Raw genomic sequence first — 13,774 nt, 5'->3', positions numbered from 1 at the left:
TTTGCAGCCAGGCCTCAAGGAACATAGCATAGCAGGTTCCTTCTAGGCCAGCCAGTCTCAGGTATAGAAGGAAGGGAGGGAGAGAAGAAGGGAGGGAGGGAGGGAGGGAGGGAGGGGGCATCAGTATTCATGATATACCCCAGGTCCTGGAAGCAAACCCTCCTTTTCCACTATATGGGTCTCTGGGATCCAACTCAGGTCATCAGGTTAAGACAGCCATGCACTGGCCTTTATATATTTATTTATTTTTCATTAATTTGAAAGCATGTTTCCCATGGTGGGTTGCTATCAAACAGGTCTGAGAAGCACTGTTCTAGAGTTTTCCAAGCCCCCACCACCATAACCACATAGGTTCTGGCTTGGTTGAATCTGTGCATTGCCAGCCTCTATCATTGCTAAAAAGGGAGCCCATAGCTAGGTCTGATAAAGGCAGAAGGCACACAGTTTAAAACTAAATGTACACCTCTAAATGCCAACTAAGCAACAGTGTGGGGGAAATGCACTGCCAAGTTTCTCTGTCTTTTCTAACATTTCTGTGTATGAGTGTTTCACCTGCGTATTTGTCTATGCACCATGGGTGCAGTGCCCAAGGAGATCACAAGAGGGCGTCAGACGACTACAGATGGTTGTTAAATGCCACATGGGTGCTGAGACTTGAACCTGAGTCTTCTGTAGGAGCACCCAGTGCTCTTACCCACTGAGGTATTTCTCCATCCTGTTACATTTCTTAGGGAAATCAAAAGCAGCTCTGCTATGGTGGTGCACACCTTTAATCCCAACACTTGAGAGGCAGAGGCAGGCAGTCTCTTGAGTTTGAGGGTGGCCTGGTCTACACAGATCAAGTTCCAGGACAGTCAGGGCTACACAGAGAAACCCTGTCTCAAAAAAACAGACAGAGAGACAGACAGACAGATGCAAAATTGCCAAGGAATGACTTACTGTGTGTGGTAGGTTTCCTTGGGGACACAGGGAAGCTAGGACTGGACGTGGGGTCAGAACTGCTGGAAACAACGGCAGAAGGGCTCTCGGTGGTGTGTGAAGGAGTAGCTATAGGCTGGTGAGAGCTTGTTGTGCTGTTTGTTTCGGAGGCAGGAGAAGACTTTGAGGTAGTTAAGGGGGTGGGAGGCTGGGAAGAAGAAGCATTAGCGGTTAGCTGGTCACTCCCCTGAGTGGATGCTGGGGTTGTGGAAGCACTGTCAATCTTGCCTCCAGAGATTGGCTGTCCCTTGTCAGTAGTGGTGCCAGTGTTACTGGATGGTGTCACTATGGTCGTCTTCTCATCCTGGGAACCACTGGGAATTGCAGTATTGCTGTCACCACTTTGATTGACACTGGAGCCTGGGGTCAATGCAGAAGTAGGTGTTGGAGATCTGTTTGGGATGGTTCCTCCTTTGGATGATGCAGTGGTTGGTTGGGCTGGAGAAAGTGTAGATGCCACTGATGTACCAGCTGTGGTTTCTGTCAATACTGTGCTAGTCTTTGTTGCTGTAGAAATTGTTGGATTGCTTGTAGTTTTGTTTGCATCAGACTTGCCAATGTCGCTTCCTGTTGATGAAGACCATACAGAATGAAGCCAGGTGTTAGCTGGAGTGTCTGTGAGCTTCAAGCTCATCCCCACCCCTCAGGCCCCCACTCATCTGTGGCACTGCCTTGCTGAAGCTTGCATCCTTCATGAGTCTACCATGAGTCTACCATAGCCCCTCAAGTCTACCAGGTGGCTCTACTGTTCTCCCCACCCCCAGCACCCAAATACCCTGGCCCTCCAGAAGATCACACAGACCGATGCTTACTGAGCTGCTGACTCTGTAACAACTACCGGCAGGAGCCACATAGCCTTTCCAGGGAAGGCACAGCCTAAGAGGACAAATGGATGACACACTGCAGCCACACAAATGCTCGCTCACATGGTCCCACTGTGGGCGGTGCTGAGGAAAAGCAATGTGCCTCGGTAGCTTCACGTAGGTGGGGGAAGGGGGTCAAGGAAGAAAGGCTTTTACTGGTTTAAAATAATGTCTATCGGGGCTGGAGAGATGGCTCAGCGGTTAAGAGCACTGGTTGCTCTTCCAGAGGACCTGAGTTCAATTCCCAGCAACCACATGGTGGCTCACAACCATCCGTAAAGAGTTCTGGTACCCTCTGCTGGCATGGAGGCATACATATAAGCAGAATGCGGTATAATAAATAAATAAATCTTTTTTTTTTTTAAGTTCATTAGGGCATTGTTACACGACAGGGTTTGTGGTGACCTACGTTGAACAAGACCCAGAACCTACAACCCCAGGGAGATGACATGAAAAAGAACAACTGAATGACAGACTCAGGAACTTCAGGAAGAATGAGTAAGGAGAGGAAATGGAGAGGATAAGTACGGGACACACAGAGTGGGCGTAGGGGGTGGGGTCAGATGACAGGACAGGCAGCTGTCTTGGTTTCAGGTCTCCTTGACCAAAAGCAGCTCTGGGGATAAAATGGGTTTGTCATGGACATAAAAGGGGTCTTGCTTCATTATATCAGGGAAGTTAGAGTAGGAGCTTAAGGCATCCTATCCACAGTCAAAAGCAAGGAGGATGAAGCCTGGGTCCTCGCTTGCTTGCTTGCTTGCTTGCTCAGCTAGTTGTCTTCTCTCTTAAACTGTTTAGGAACCTTGCCTGGAGATGGTGCTTTCCACAATGGGTCAAAAGACTGGTCCTGGGGGCTACCAAATCCCAGTGTAACTGATTACCTCATTTGGTAATTTCTCTAGCATAGAAATTGACCGTGACATTTGGTGTTGCATAGATATGAAGCAGACTACCCATAAACCTCCATCTCTGATGTCTTTCCCTTCTCAATAGAACCAACCGTTTTCCTGTCTAACAGAAGGACCACTCCTACCTTGCTTAAGGCTCACAAAATAATACACGACAGTGATAAATGGAGGATTACAACTTTTGCTCACCAGGACAGAGTGATCAATATAGGTACCCAGCCCAAGACCTTGCATTCCGTATGCTGGCTCAAGGTACCCAGCATTGGATATCTTGTCATAGAAAGACAAAACTGAATGGATTGTTACATTGGCAAGAACAGCCAAGAATAGTTGTGCAAGAAGAAATCCAAAGTCTTGGAGAGAGATACTGGTGTTATCAAGAGTCTCAGTTGGAGGGACTGGAGAAATGCCCTGCAAGCATGAGGACCCAAGGTGGGATCTCTAGAATCCATGTAAAGATCCATTCAAAATCACATGTCTGTAATCACAGCATTCCTACAGGGAGATGGGTGGAGAGAGCAGGGGAATCTGTAAGGTGAGGTTGCATGGATGGACACACACACACACACACACACACACACACACACACACACACACACACAAAGACTTTCAAATTATCAGTTTGACTCCCAGCACCACATACACACGGTGATGGGCTTTTAATAATGTATACCCTGCTCACTTGCACACTAACTTTGTTCCCTGATAGTGCAGATAACACAACTCTTGACGAGGCTTCCAGCAACACTTGCCACGTGTGCTAAGAGGAACACCTTCTTGTGTCTCTCTAATGAAGACATAGTATAAATATTTGTCAGTCATGTTTTCACAGCTCTTTGGTTTTTGTTTTCTAATTGGTTCATAAAACAGCTATTCTCTTTCTTTTGCTGACTTTCTATTTTTTCAATTTTTATTTTTTTTATCATTTATGTTTGTCTAATTTTTATTGGTTTTTCGAGACAGGGTTTCTCTATAGCTTTGGAGCCTGTTCTGGAACTTGCTCTGTAGACCAGGTTGGCCTTGAACTCACAGAGATCTGCCTTCCTCTGCCTCTGCCTCCCGAGTCTGAGATTAAAAGCGTGTGCCACCACTGCCTGGCCAATTTTTATTTTTATAAGACAGAGTTTTACTCTGCAGCCCAAGCTGGCAGGGGACTCATGGTGACCGTTCTCCTGCCTCAGCCTTCTAAATGATAGAATTCCCAGCATAAGCTACCATGCCTGGATATTTGTGCATTCTATAACTGATGGTGCCTTGGATTTCATAGAAGTGGGGTGCTGTTAGCACAAAGTAGAGTTTTGGTGTGCCTCTCCCTCCTTAGCCAGATATGTTAATTAGACACTGATTCTGATTCTAGCTAGGGTGGAAACAAATGTCCCTGGAGTGTAGAATTTCCAGGGGGAAGACGTATGGGATTGGATACTCTAGGCAGGAAGAACGATATGGCAATCAGCACAACCTGCCAAAGGGATTTTAGAAGAGCAGCTAAACAACAAGTATTCTTAAAGACCAAAACGAGTGGGCAGGGCCCAACAAGATGGCTGCCAAGCCCAGTTGTCCTCTTACACACACACACACACACACATTAAAAAAAATAAAAATTGTGGGAGCTATGTTGAATGATGTTGGAGACCACCACCACCTATCTAGTTCCCAGGAGTCAGTGCTCCCACAGACAAGAACCTCTAGTGGAGCTCAGGTTCTTTTCTTAAAGGTGGCTTCATAGGGACATAGATAGACTGCCCCCAAGCTCCAGAAGTCTGAAGCGACTGCCCCCAAGCTCCGGAAGTCTGAAGCCCACGGTCCCATATTCCCTGTGAAGGAAAATCTTTCCTTGCTTCTTCCTCACAGTTCTCAACACTCCTTGGCTGATAGCTGTGTCACTGTGACTCTGTGACTCCATCAACATGTGACTTTTTTCCTTGCGTGCCTCTGGTTTTCAGGGTTGGGACCCAAAGTCTCTCGGGATACCACACAAACAATCGACCCCTGCCTGGGTACACTAGTACAGCCTGCTCTACTCGTGAGATTGCATTGTGACCTGATTACACCTGCCAAGACTGCGCATGCCTCAGGTCACACAATATTGCTGGCATGGATTTGAGTGTTTCACTCTGGGAGCCCGCTGTTCCAACTCCCAATCTATTTCTCCATATCCCACCAAGCCTGTGACAGCTTGTTTAAAATGCCACAACCTAGAGCCCTCTAAAAAGAGCCTCAGCTGTGACTGCCTGGATTAGGTTGGTCTGCAGGTACGTCTGTGCAAACTGTCTTGACTATAACTGATACAGGAAGATACAGCCCACTGTGGGCAGTGCCATTCCCCAGACAGGGGGTCAGGCTGTGTCAGACTCAGGAACAGCCAACAGGAAGCAAGGGTGCATCCCTCCTCTCTGCTCTTGACTATGCATGTGGTGAGAAACTCTCAAACTCCCAGCATTGTGACTTCCCTCTAGAGTATGAATTTTTACTTAGAATTGTACACAAACCAAATAAACTGTCTTCTCCCGAGGTGCCTTTTGGCCAGGGTGCATTATCACAGCAACAGGGATGAAAGGAGGCTGGTAAAAAGCAGGACTTTCAGTTCCAAACCCTCATAATCAACTCAGCTCAAGCACTGGTATCAACCCTGCATGCTTTAGGTAGGTCAGACTCAGTGTCAAGCCCTCCTGTGAGGTAGCCTGGGAAGGCCGCTGGCCCAACAGCAAGCACCACTCTACACCATTGGTTCTGTGAACAACAGAGACCAGACTCATTGCTGAGAGTTGTGGTCTCTGGGGACACTGTTGGTAAGTGCTCTACGTTTACTTTTAGGACTGAGCATGTCAGGGAATCCCCTTGGGTCCCATACATCTTCCTCCTGCTTTATTATTTAGTAGCGGGTAGAGTTAATGGCAACAAGTACATCTTAGGAACTCTGTGCTCCATACTTTGCTTACAGCTAAGTACTCTGCGTCTGCCATGGCTCTGAGGAAGGCATCCGAGTCCCCACATGCTGCTGCTACTGGAAGCATGGCTGCAGGGAGCGCGCGCGCACACACACACACACACACACACACACACACACACACACACACACACACACCTAGAACATGTGTGCTTTAGCCACCTGCCTGTATTGCAGCCACTTAGTCATGAGCCCATGGAGCAGCCATGAGGTGACAGAGAAAGAACTGACAACATATGAGCCCTGGGGATCAATGGTGTCAGACAGGCAGCTCCACCACTCTAGCCACATCCCACAGTGCAGCCCTGGCCTCATCCCTCAGGGTCCAGGAAGGCTGGCTTCTTTCTCCTTTCCTGCTCCTTCTAAACCATGGGCTTTAACCCTTCAGATACGGCCTGTGAAGCTGTTCACACGTTTCTACCTCAGTATACGCCTCAAATAAACAGGGTTAAGAACATGAAATGTACTAGGCCAAAGCCTTGGCCATTGAAGAAGTCTCTCTCCTACCTGCTCTCCCCTAATAGGCTATGACCCTGAAGCAGCCCACATTATCTAGAAGCAGGCTAGACACAAGCATCCAACTAGCTGACCATGGAGAACTAGCCTCTCTTAGGGACCATTGGGCCTGGGCTCAGATGGGACTTAACACACTGAGGATGGGCCCGCACTGCCCATTACCCTGATCTTTCTTAGTAATGAGTAAATTTTTGTTTAAACTTTGTGGTGCCGGGGAAAAAGCCCAAGACCTGTCATTTGATCATGAAAACTAAAAAAAGAAAGAATGAATTAATGCTGATAAAAATAAAAATCAAGGAAACTGAAACTAAAATACAAGAACAACACCAAATGCACAAAGGTTTGTTTTGATTGGGTTTCACTATGTAGCCAAGGATAGCCTCAAACTTACCATCTTCCTGCCTTATCCACCCGAGCATCTGGGACTACCACTGGACAACACCATGCCTAACTAAAAATTAATGACAATGCCACCAGGATGCTCCAGAGACTCAAGCCCAACATCTAAGAAGAATCAACTACACTGCACAAAACCACACCCCCAAGCCACAGTTTCCTGAGTGGGGCTTAATCAGAACATCAGAGAAGGTCCCCTCCCCTGCCTCACAATACCAGCAAGGGCTTTAACAATGGAATGATGGGGAAGTTGAAAAAGGCAGGCTCCTAGGAGCAGGGAAAAAAAAACTACAGGCACTAGAGTTGGCTCAGCAGATTAGAGCACTTGCTGCTCTTGCGGAGGACCGGGGTTCAATTCCCAGACCCACATGGCAGCTCACATCCATCCATCCATCCATAACTCCAGTTTTGGAGGACTCTGTGGACACCAGGCATTCACGTGATAACAAACATATATGCAGGCAACACACACACACACACACACACACACACACACACACACACACACACACACTATGATGCTGTTTTTAAAGACCTACAGCTATGCCGGGAGACAAAGTAGGCATTTCTGGAGTACTCCCCATCCTCTAGGGAACTAATGGTATCCATAGCAACAACAGATTTTTAAACCCAACCCTGCTGGACCAACACAACTTTCACTCGAAAGACTTGGCAGGAAAAAAAGCTCCAATGTTGCCTATGGCAACCACTCGTCTACTACTGCCCAAGGATCTGCCTCTGAAATTCAGGACATTTTCTGTGATGTGGCTGGTTTTTCCCTCCTTATTGTCAAGCTGTTCTCTGTACTGTCTCCTTCACGCTTCATCCCTGCTGTAGGTCATGCCTGCATAGTATCTCACTAGATGGCTCTACTGTGTTTTCTTCATTCATCATCATTCATTCTGTACTATGTGGACTATCAGCCTCCTGCGAACAACGCTTCTGGAAACATTTGTGTTCCCTGAGTTTTATGTGGATGTGTGTTTCTGTTTCTTTAAGAGTGGAAACGCCAAGCTGTATGGAAACTCGACATCTAGCATCTTTACAAACTGCCAAAGTATTTTTCCAAAGTGGCTGCCCAGTTCATGTAGTTTTTCGAGATCCTCACCAAGTCTGTCTGTTTTTGTCATGACAGTCACTTTGACAGTCATGGAGTGGTAGGTAACTGTGTGGTTTTACCTAGCGATTAACCAAAAACACGACACCTACAAAGGACAGCACTCCGTGACCAAGTGGGATCTGTCATGGATAGCTCAGAACTAAAAAAACAAAACAAAATTCACCATATTATCAAAATACAAACCCAATTTACTTTTTAGGATTTATTTGATTTAATTGTGTGTACATGTGTGTAAATGCATGCTCATGTAAGTGCAGGTGCCTAGCATTCAGAAGAGGACATGGGATCCCTGGAGCTGGCTTTGGGAGCTGCCTGGGTTGGGACATGCACTCTGCAAGTGCTCTTAACCCTGAGCCATCTCTCCTGCCCCCTCTTACTCACAATTAAAAAAGAAGAGGAGGAGGGCGGGGGGAGAGAGAAAAGTGTTATGTTAAGTGAACTAGGAATGGAAGGGAACACCCTTACCTAATAAATGATGTCGCCAAATAAGCTTCTGGCATGCAGAAACTGGGAGAGACTGGCTGAGTGCTTTGGGGAAAACAAAGCTGTCCCTTCTCACCATGCTTACTGAGCAAGAGATCGAGCCAAGCCCATGGGGGGGGGGGGCATCTAAAATAACAAAAAGAGCGGAGCAGCATACACAGACATATAATCCAAACACTCAGTAGGCTGAGGCAGGAGACTGCTGAGATTCTGAGGCCAATGTGGGCCAGAGTGAGACCCTGCTCCTCCAAAAGAAAAAAATAAAATGTAAGAAAAGGAAAAAATTGCCAAAAATACATCAACAGAAAATAAGCACACACAATGCTCAACACTAGTCATGAGGCAAATCCAAATTAAATTTACAATGCACCATTGCATATCTACTAGAAGTAGCTGAAATCTTGGGGGTGGGGGGAAGAGGAGGAGAGGAGGGAGTGGAAACTGGGATTGACATGTAAAACAATCTTCTTTCTAATTCAAAAAGAAAAAAAGAATTGCTGAAAGCAAGGGTTAAAAGTGAACTCCATGCACAGTAGAAATGCAAATTAGGTCAGCACTTTAGAAAGCAGGCTAGCGGTTTACCTTAATTTTTTTCTTTTCTTTTCTTTTTCTTTTTTCTTTTTTTTTTTTTTTTTTTTTTTTTTTTTTTTGTAGTACTGACAATTGAACCCAAGGACCTGGATTTGGTAGGCAAGGGCTCCACTACTGAGCTATTTCCACACTTTTTTTTTTCACATCTTTATTATTTATTTGTGTGTCTGAGTGTGCAGGCATTATACACCACATAGCACACGTGAGAAGACAATGCTCAGAACCTGACCTCTCCCCTCTACATGTTGGTTCCAGGGACTGAACTCAGTTTGTGAGGCTTGGCAGCAAGTGCCTTTACCCACTAAGCCACCTCGCTGAACGGCTTGACTTTTGTTTAGAGCAGTGTCTCACTACATAGTCCAGGCTTCCTTAACCCTGTGACCTTCCTTTCTTCATATTCAGAGTGCTGGGATTGCAGATGTGCATCAGCACACCAGCATAAATATATACCATGCATAAGTATATATTTATACATATATAGATACATATAAAATGACATACATAAGTTTATATATATAAGTATGCATACACTTGTGTATATATGTTTATGTATTTTTTTTAATGAAAGAAGCCAGAAGGCTATAATAGTGTTTGAGTTCACCTATATGATATAAAGAAAAAGCCTGAAAACAGATGGGAGAGTCACAGAGGCTGAGTAGGGGGAGCCTCCACACAAGGTTATTTGGGACACCTGAGGCACTGACAGGATGATTGATGAAGATAAGCACAACCAAGCACCTCAAAGAAGTGGCGTTCCTTGATGCCAATTGTGAAAACCAAACCAAGTGAAATGCTAGTGAAGTCTACGCAAATATTCCAAACACATCACACAGCCCCACTGAACGTGTGGGGGACAACTTCTCTCTGCAGCAAGACCTCGGCTTGTGTTTGTTTTCTGTGTTGTTTAATTACTGTACGGGTAAAATAGGTTTGAAATTCATAACCCTTGCCCTCGTTTGAAACACACTTTTACCACTTACAAAAGTAAACCCCAAAGTTCTTTATAGAGTCTGGCCAAAAGCTACTATTCAAAGGGTTGCAAACAAGCAAGAGAGGGTTGGGATGGAGAAGCTAAACAAATCCTTGAGTCCAGAGATGTCAGTATGAACTCATGTTTTCACATCTATTTATCTACTGTGTGACAAGGAGTGCCAGGGTGTGGGTCTGGAGGTCAGAAGATGACTTGCAGGGATCATTTCTCTCCTTCCACCGTGTGAGTTCCAGGAATCAAACTCAGCTTGTCAGTCTTGACCTCTGAACCATCTTGCCAGCTCACGAGCTCACGTTTTAGTGGATGTATAGATAGACCAAATTCTCTGTCCCCTGCAGCACCTAAAAGCTGTGACAAAGCAGCCCCTCACGGCACAACCCGGGCCCAGACTATGCCTTACGTCATCCTCCAGGAGCGAGCACCTGGGCTTCTCATGACGTGGACTGTGTGTCCACTGCTGACAGAGGGGGATGCAAGCTGAGCCTGGAACATCTTAGAATGCCAGGAAGCAAGGGGGTGTGAAAGAAAGCAAAAACCAAAGAGCAAGTCCAAAAAACAGAAACCTGCTAAATGGACTTGAAAGTCCTCCGATAGCCAAACATGGGCCATTTGAGACTTCTCAGCAATCACTGCATCAGAACGAATACCCATGAATGGGTTCTGATGGAGGCGAATCCCAAGGAAAGAAAGAACAAATCCTTCCAGGATTCCCAAGAGTCCAGTCACCTCCCCCGAGGTCTCAAAAGGAAACCCAATAGAAAAGATGTGTGCAGATGCCATGCTTTGGACAAAGGCTTGTATTGGATGCTTGGTCCCCAGATGAAGTAGGTCATCAGCTGATCAGGGTTTGCTCTGTCTAGTCTCCTCTCTCCCCTTTTCTCTCCTCCCTCAGGTTCTCCCTCACCACCATCTCAGACTCACAGAGCCAAGTGACCATGGACCCCTCTGAAGCCATGAACTGAAATAAACATTGCCTCCTTTAAGTTGTTTTTCTTGCGCACTTTGTTACAACAGAAAGCCACTAATATAAGATATTTCACAGGGTGGCGGGAGGCACATGTGACCCATGAACATCAAGAAATGTCAGCATCTAGGGAAATGCAAAATAAAAGGAGGGTTTGCCATTTCATACCCTCCAAATCGGTAAAACTCGTAAAGCCAGGCAACTGGTAGCAAGAATGTGGAGTAAAGGACAGAAGACAGGCACGAAAGTAATAAACTCTCTTTGAACCCAGAACCATGTACTGATGAGGGTACAAAGGATTGTGATGCAGATGCAAAGACTGCCCAAAGTGATAATGGGATTGCAGATGAGGTTAGTTCTAAGACTGAAGAGCTGGTCTCTCTTCAAAAGCATATGGACTGGGGAAAGTTGGCACAGATACTTTGCAAAATACCACGGTGCTATGAAGTCAGGCTAGGCACGCACACATCTCTCAACCTATAACTTTTGATTGTAGCATGTGGTGCTTACCCTAGAAAGGTTCATAAATGCTTATTTTTATATTGGCCCCATAGAGACAAGAAATAAATGCTTATCAACAGAGTTTGTAATAAATAAGTTGTGATTGTATTCCCAAACAGGAACATGAGGGGACTATGTTTACACTTCTAGGCATTACTTCATTTAAAAAAAAAAAAAAAGCCAAGAAGACTCTTTATTTGAAAGATGGCAAGCACCCAGTGTCCGGACCAGCAGGCTGCAACAGTAGGTCAGGTTAAGGTCCACTTAGGCTACATAGAGAGACCATGTCCCAAAGGCAAGCAAAAACACTTACTTGATTATAAAATTCAAAAATTGCCAAAATGTAACCCTAGGGATAGATGCAGAAAATATTGCTTAGCTTTACAGAGAATTCAATACTGAATTTTGGGTAATCATCACCCCCAAACAAACAAAAACCAAAAGAACCTACTGCAAGAGTGGTTATCAAGCCCCAGCCAGCATCAAAACTCCAGGAGGGTTTGCAAAATACCAATGGGAATTTTGCAAATACCCATGGGAGTGTGACAATCTGCCTGCTTCTCGAGTCCCCACTGATGGATGTGGCTGGTCAGAAGACATTATACTAGACAAACAACAAAATTGTTGGGAAGCATTCAGTGCCAAAGTAAAGCACGATGCATCAGTGTAAGACGAACGCAGTCAGCAAACACTGTGCCCCTGCCCAAAGGGGTCACTTGTTTAGAAGTTGGAGGGGAAAGTGTAAGGGTAGGATGGCCTGGAAAGGGGAGAACGAGAAGATGCATCAGGTGGGGGCTGTGATGGTGGACTAGTGGAACCCAGGGTGGCTAAAGAGAAAACTAGATGTTAGGCTTCAGTCTACGTGAGTGACGTGGGTATATGGTCAGCCCTCTGGAGTCATGGGGGGCTGGAGATGGCTCAGCGGTTAAGAACTCTTGTTGCCCTTACAGTGGCACTGGGTTCAGTTCCCAGTACCCACAAGGTGGCTCACAACCATCTCTAACTCCAGTTCTAACCTCCAGGGGCACCCGGCATACGCATAATACACATACATGCAGTCACACAAAATAAATCTAAGGGAAGACAGACTTCTAACCCCAGTGATGAAGCAACACGAGCAGCCCTGAGTCTGGGTGACTTGAAACATATGGAAGGATCTATACAGGCTGTGTGCAAATGCTATGCCATAGGATAGTGATTGTGATTCCATAGAGCGGGGGAAGGGGCGGGGGCGGGAGGGTCCTAGCTTCCACCGCCTACAGGTACCAAAGTTGACTCTGCAAATGAGTTGGGTAGCTAGAACATCAGCACTGTGCTCAGTGCAGGTGGTGAGACTCAAGGTGTGAAAGGGAAATGGCTGAAAAGGGTCAAGGAGCAGGCCAGGCTGTTCCCTGCTTCTCCAAGAAGAGCTGAGATAGAGGGGACGGGTGGAGAGCAAGGCACAGGTTATTCCAGCTGGGAGGAAAGGCTTCCCCAGCAGGGTGAAGGATGGAGCAGAAGGCCCTTTCGGCCTCCTCCCCAAGGAGAGAGAGGTGGGTGCTGCTTGAACCTTCCATGAGGGCCCGCTTCCTCCTGTTCCCGGCTGCTCCCAGACCTGGGACTGACTCCACTATTAATAGCAGAAAAGGAAACTGGAAAGAATGCCCCAGGAAGAGGGCGTGTGGAAGGCAGGCAGGAAGGCAGCAGGACTGGACTCCACCCAGACACTCACTTGGCCTCTCCTTCCTTCTCAACTCCAACTCTCCACTCCAAGCTGTCACCTCTCTAGGAGAAATGAAAGGCCAGGGGACAGAGACCAAGCTGGATTCACTGCAGTCCTATTGGGTTAGTGGGATCAAAAGATGGAGACACACACACACATACACATACATATATACACACATACATACACATATACACACACACATACATACATACATACATACATACACTACACACACACACACACATACACACACACACACACACACACACACACACACACACACACACACACACACACACACATCAATGCACTGCCTCTGGCCCAGAGACCCAGGCACATCTGTGAAGTGGGCAGATGATTTCAAAGGTCCCTTGGAATGTGAACAGTTTCCTGGCATGGTGCTGTGTAACACTGAGCAATACACAGGTTAAGTCAGTTTTTACACAGCCACTGCTCTGAGCCACCCTAGACATTTAGGTAAGGCTTCAAGGGCTGCCTATATGATGCTCAGGTGACACACCCCATGAGCAAAAGAAGACAGAGTATGTTTCTCTAAGTCCCATAGTCTTTGTTACAAACACGCAACTCTGCCAGGGTGACCCCAAAGGCAATCAGAGATGATACTGTCAATTAATTAAAGCATGCCTGTATCACAATAAAACTTTATTTACAACTCCACACAGCAAAGCAGTTGCTGGCAGACCTTTGAAGTGGGATTTCTCCTGGGTCTGGGAATTGAAGCTTGTGCTTTCATCCAGCTACAGATCCTGCTCTGTGATTTCCCTAGAGCCCCACAGTGGCACTCGTACGC

The 13,774-nt window shown here is 46.3% G+C and overlaps 1 protein-coding gene across 1 annotated transcript in view; it reads right to left on the bottom strand.

Annotated features, from left to right (window-relative positions):
* Podxl (podocalyxin like) overlaps nt 1-13,774 on the bottom strand; it is a 140,558-nt gene that overhangs the window by 8,449 nt on the left and 118,335 nt on the right. Inside the window, exon 7 of the mRNA XM_027391298.2 lies at nt 940-1,545. Within this exon, the coding sequence (XP_027247099.1) occupies nt 940-1,545 (606 nt within the window). The remainder of the gene's footprint in view (nt 1-939; nt 1,546-13,774) is intronic.

The sequence above is a fragment of the Cricetulus griseus genome, assembly GCF_003668045.3.
Source record: "Cricetulus griseus strain 17A/GY chromosome 1 unlocalized genomic scaffold, alternate assembly CriGri-PICRH-1.0 chr1_0, whole genome shotgun sequence".
Classification (NCBI taxonomy): Eukaryota; Metazoa; Chordata; class Mammalia; order Rodentia; family Cricetidae; genus Cricetulus; species Cricetulus griseus.
The sequence above is the reverse complement of the archived record's forward strand: the minus strand, read 5'-3'. Positions and strand labels throughout refer to the sequence as shown.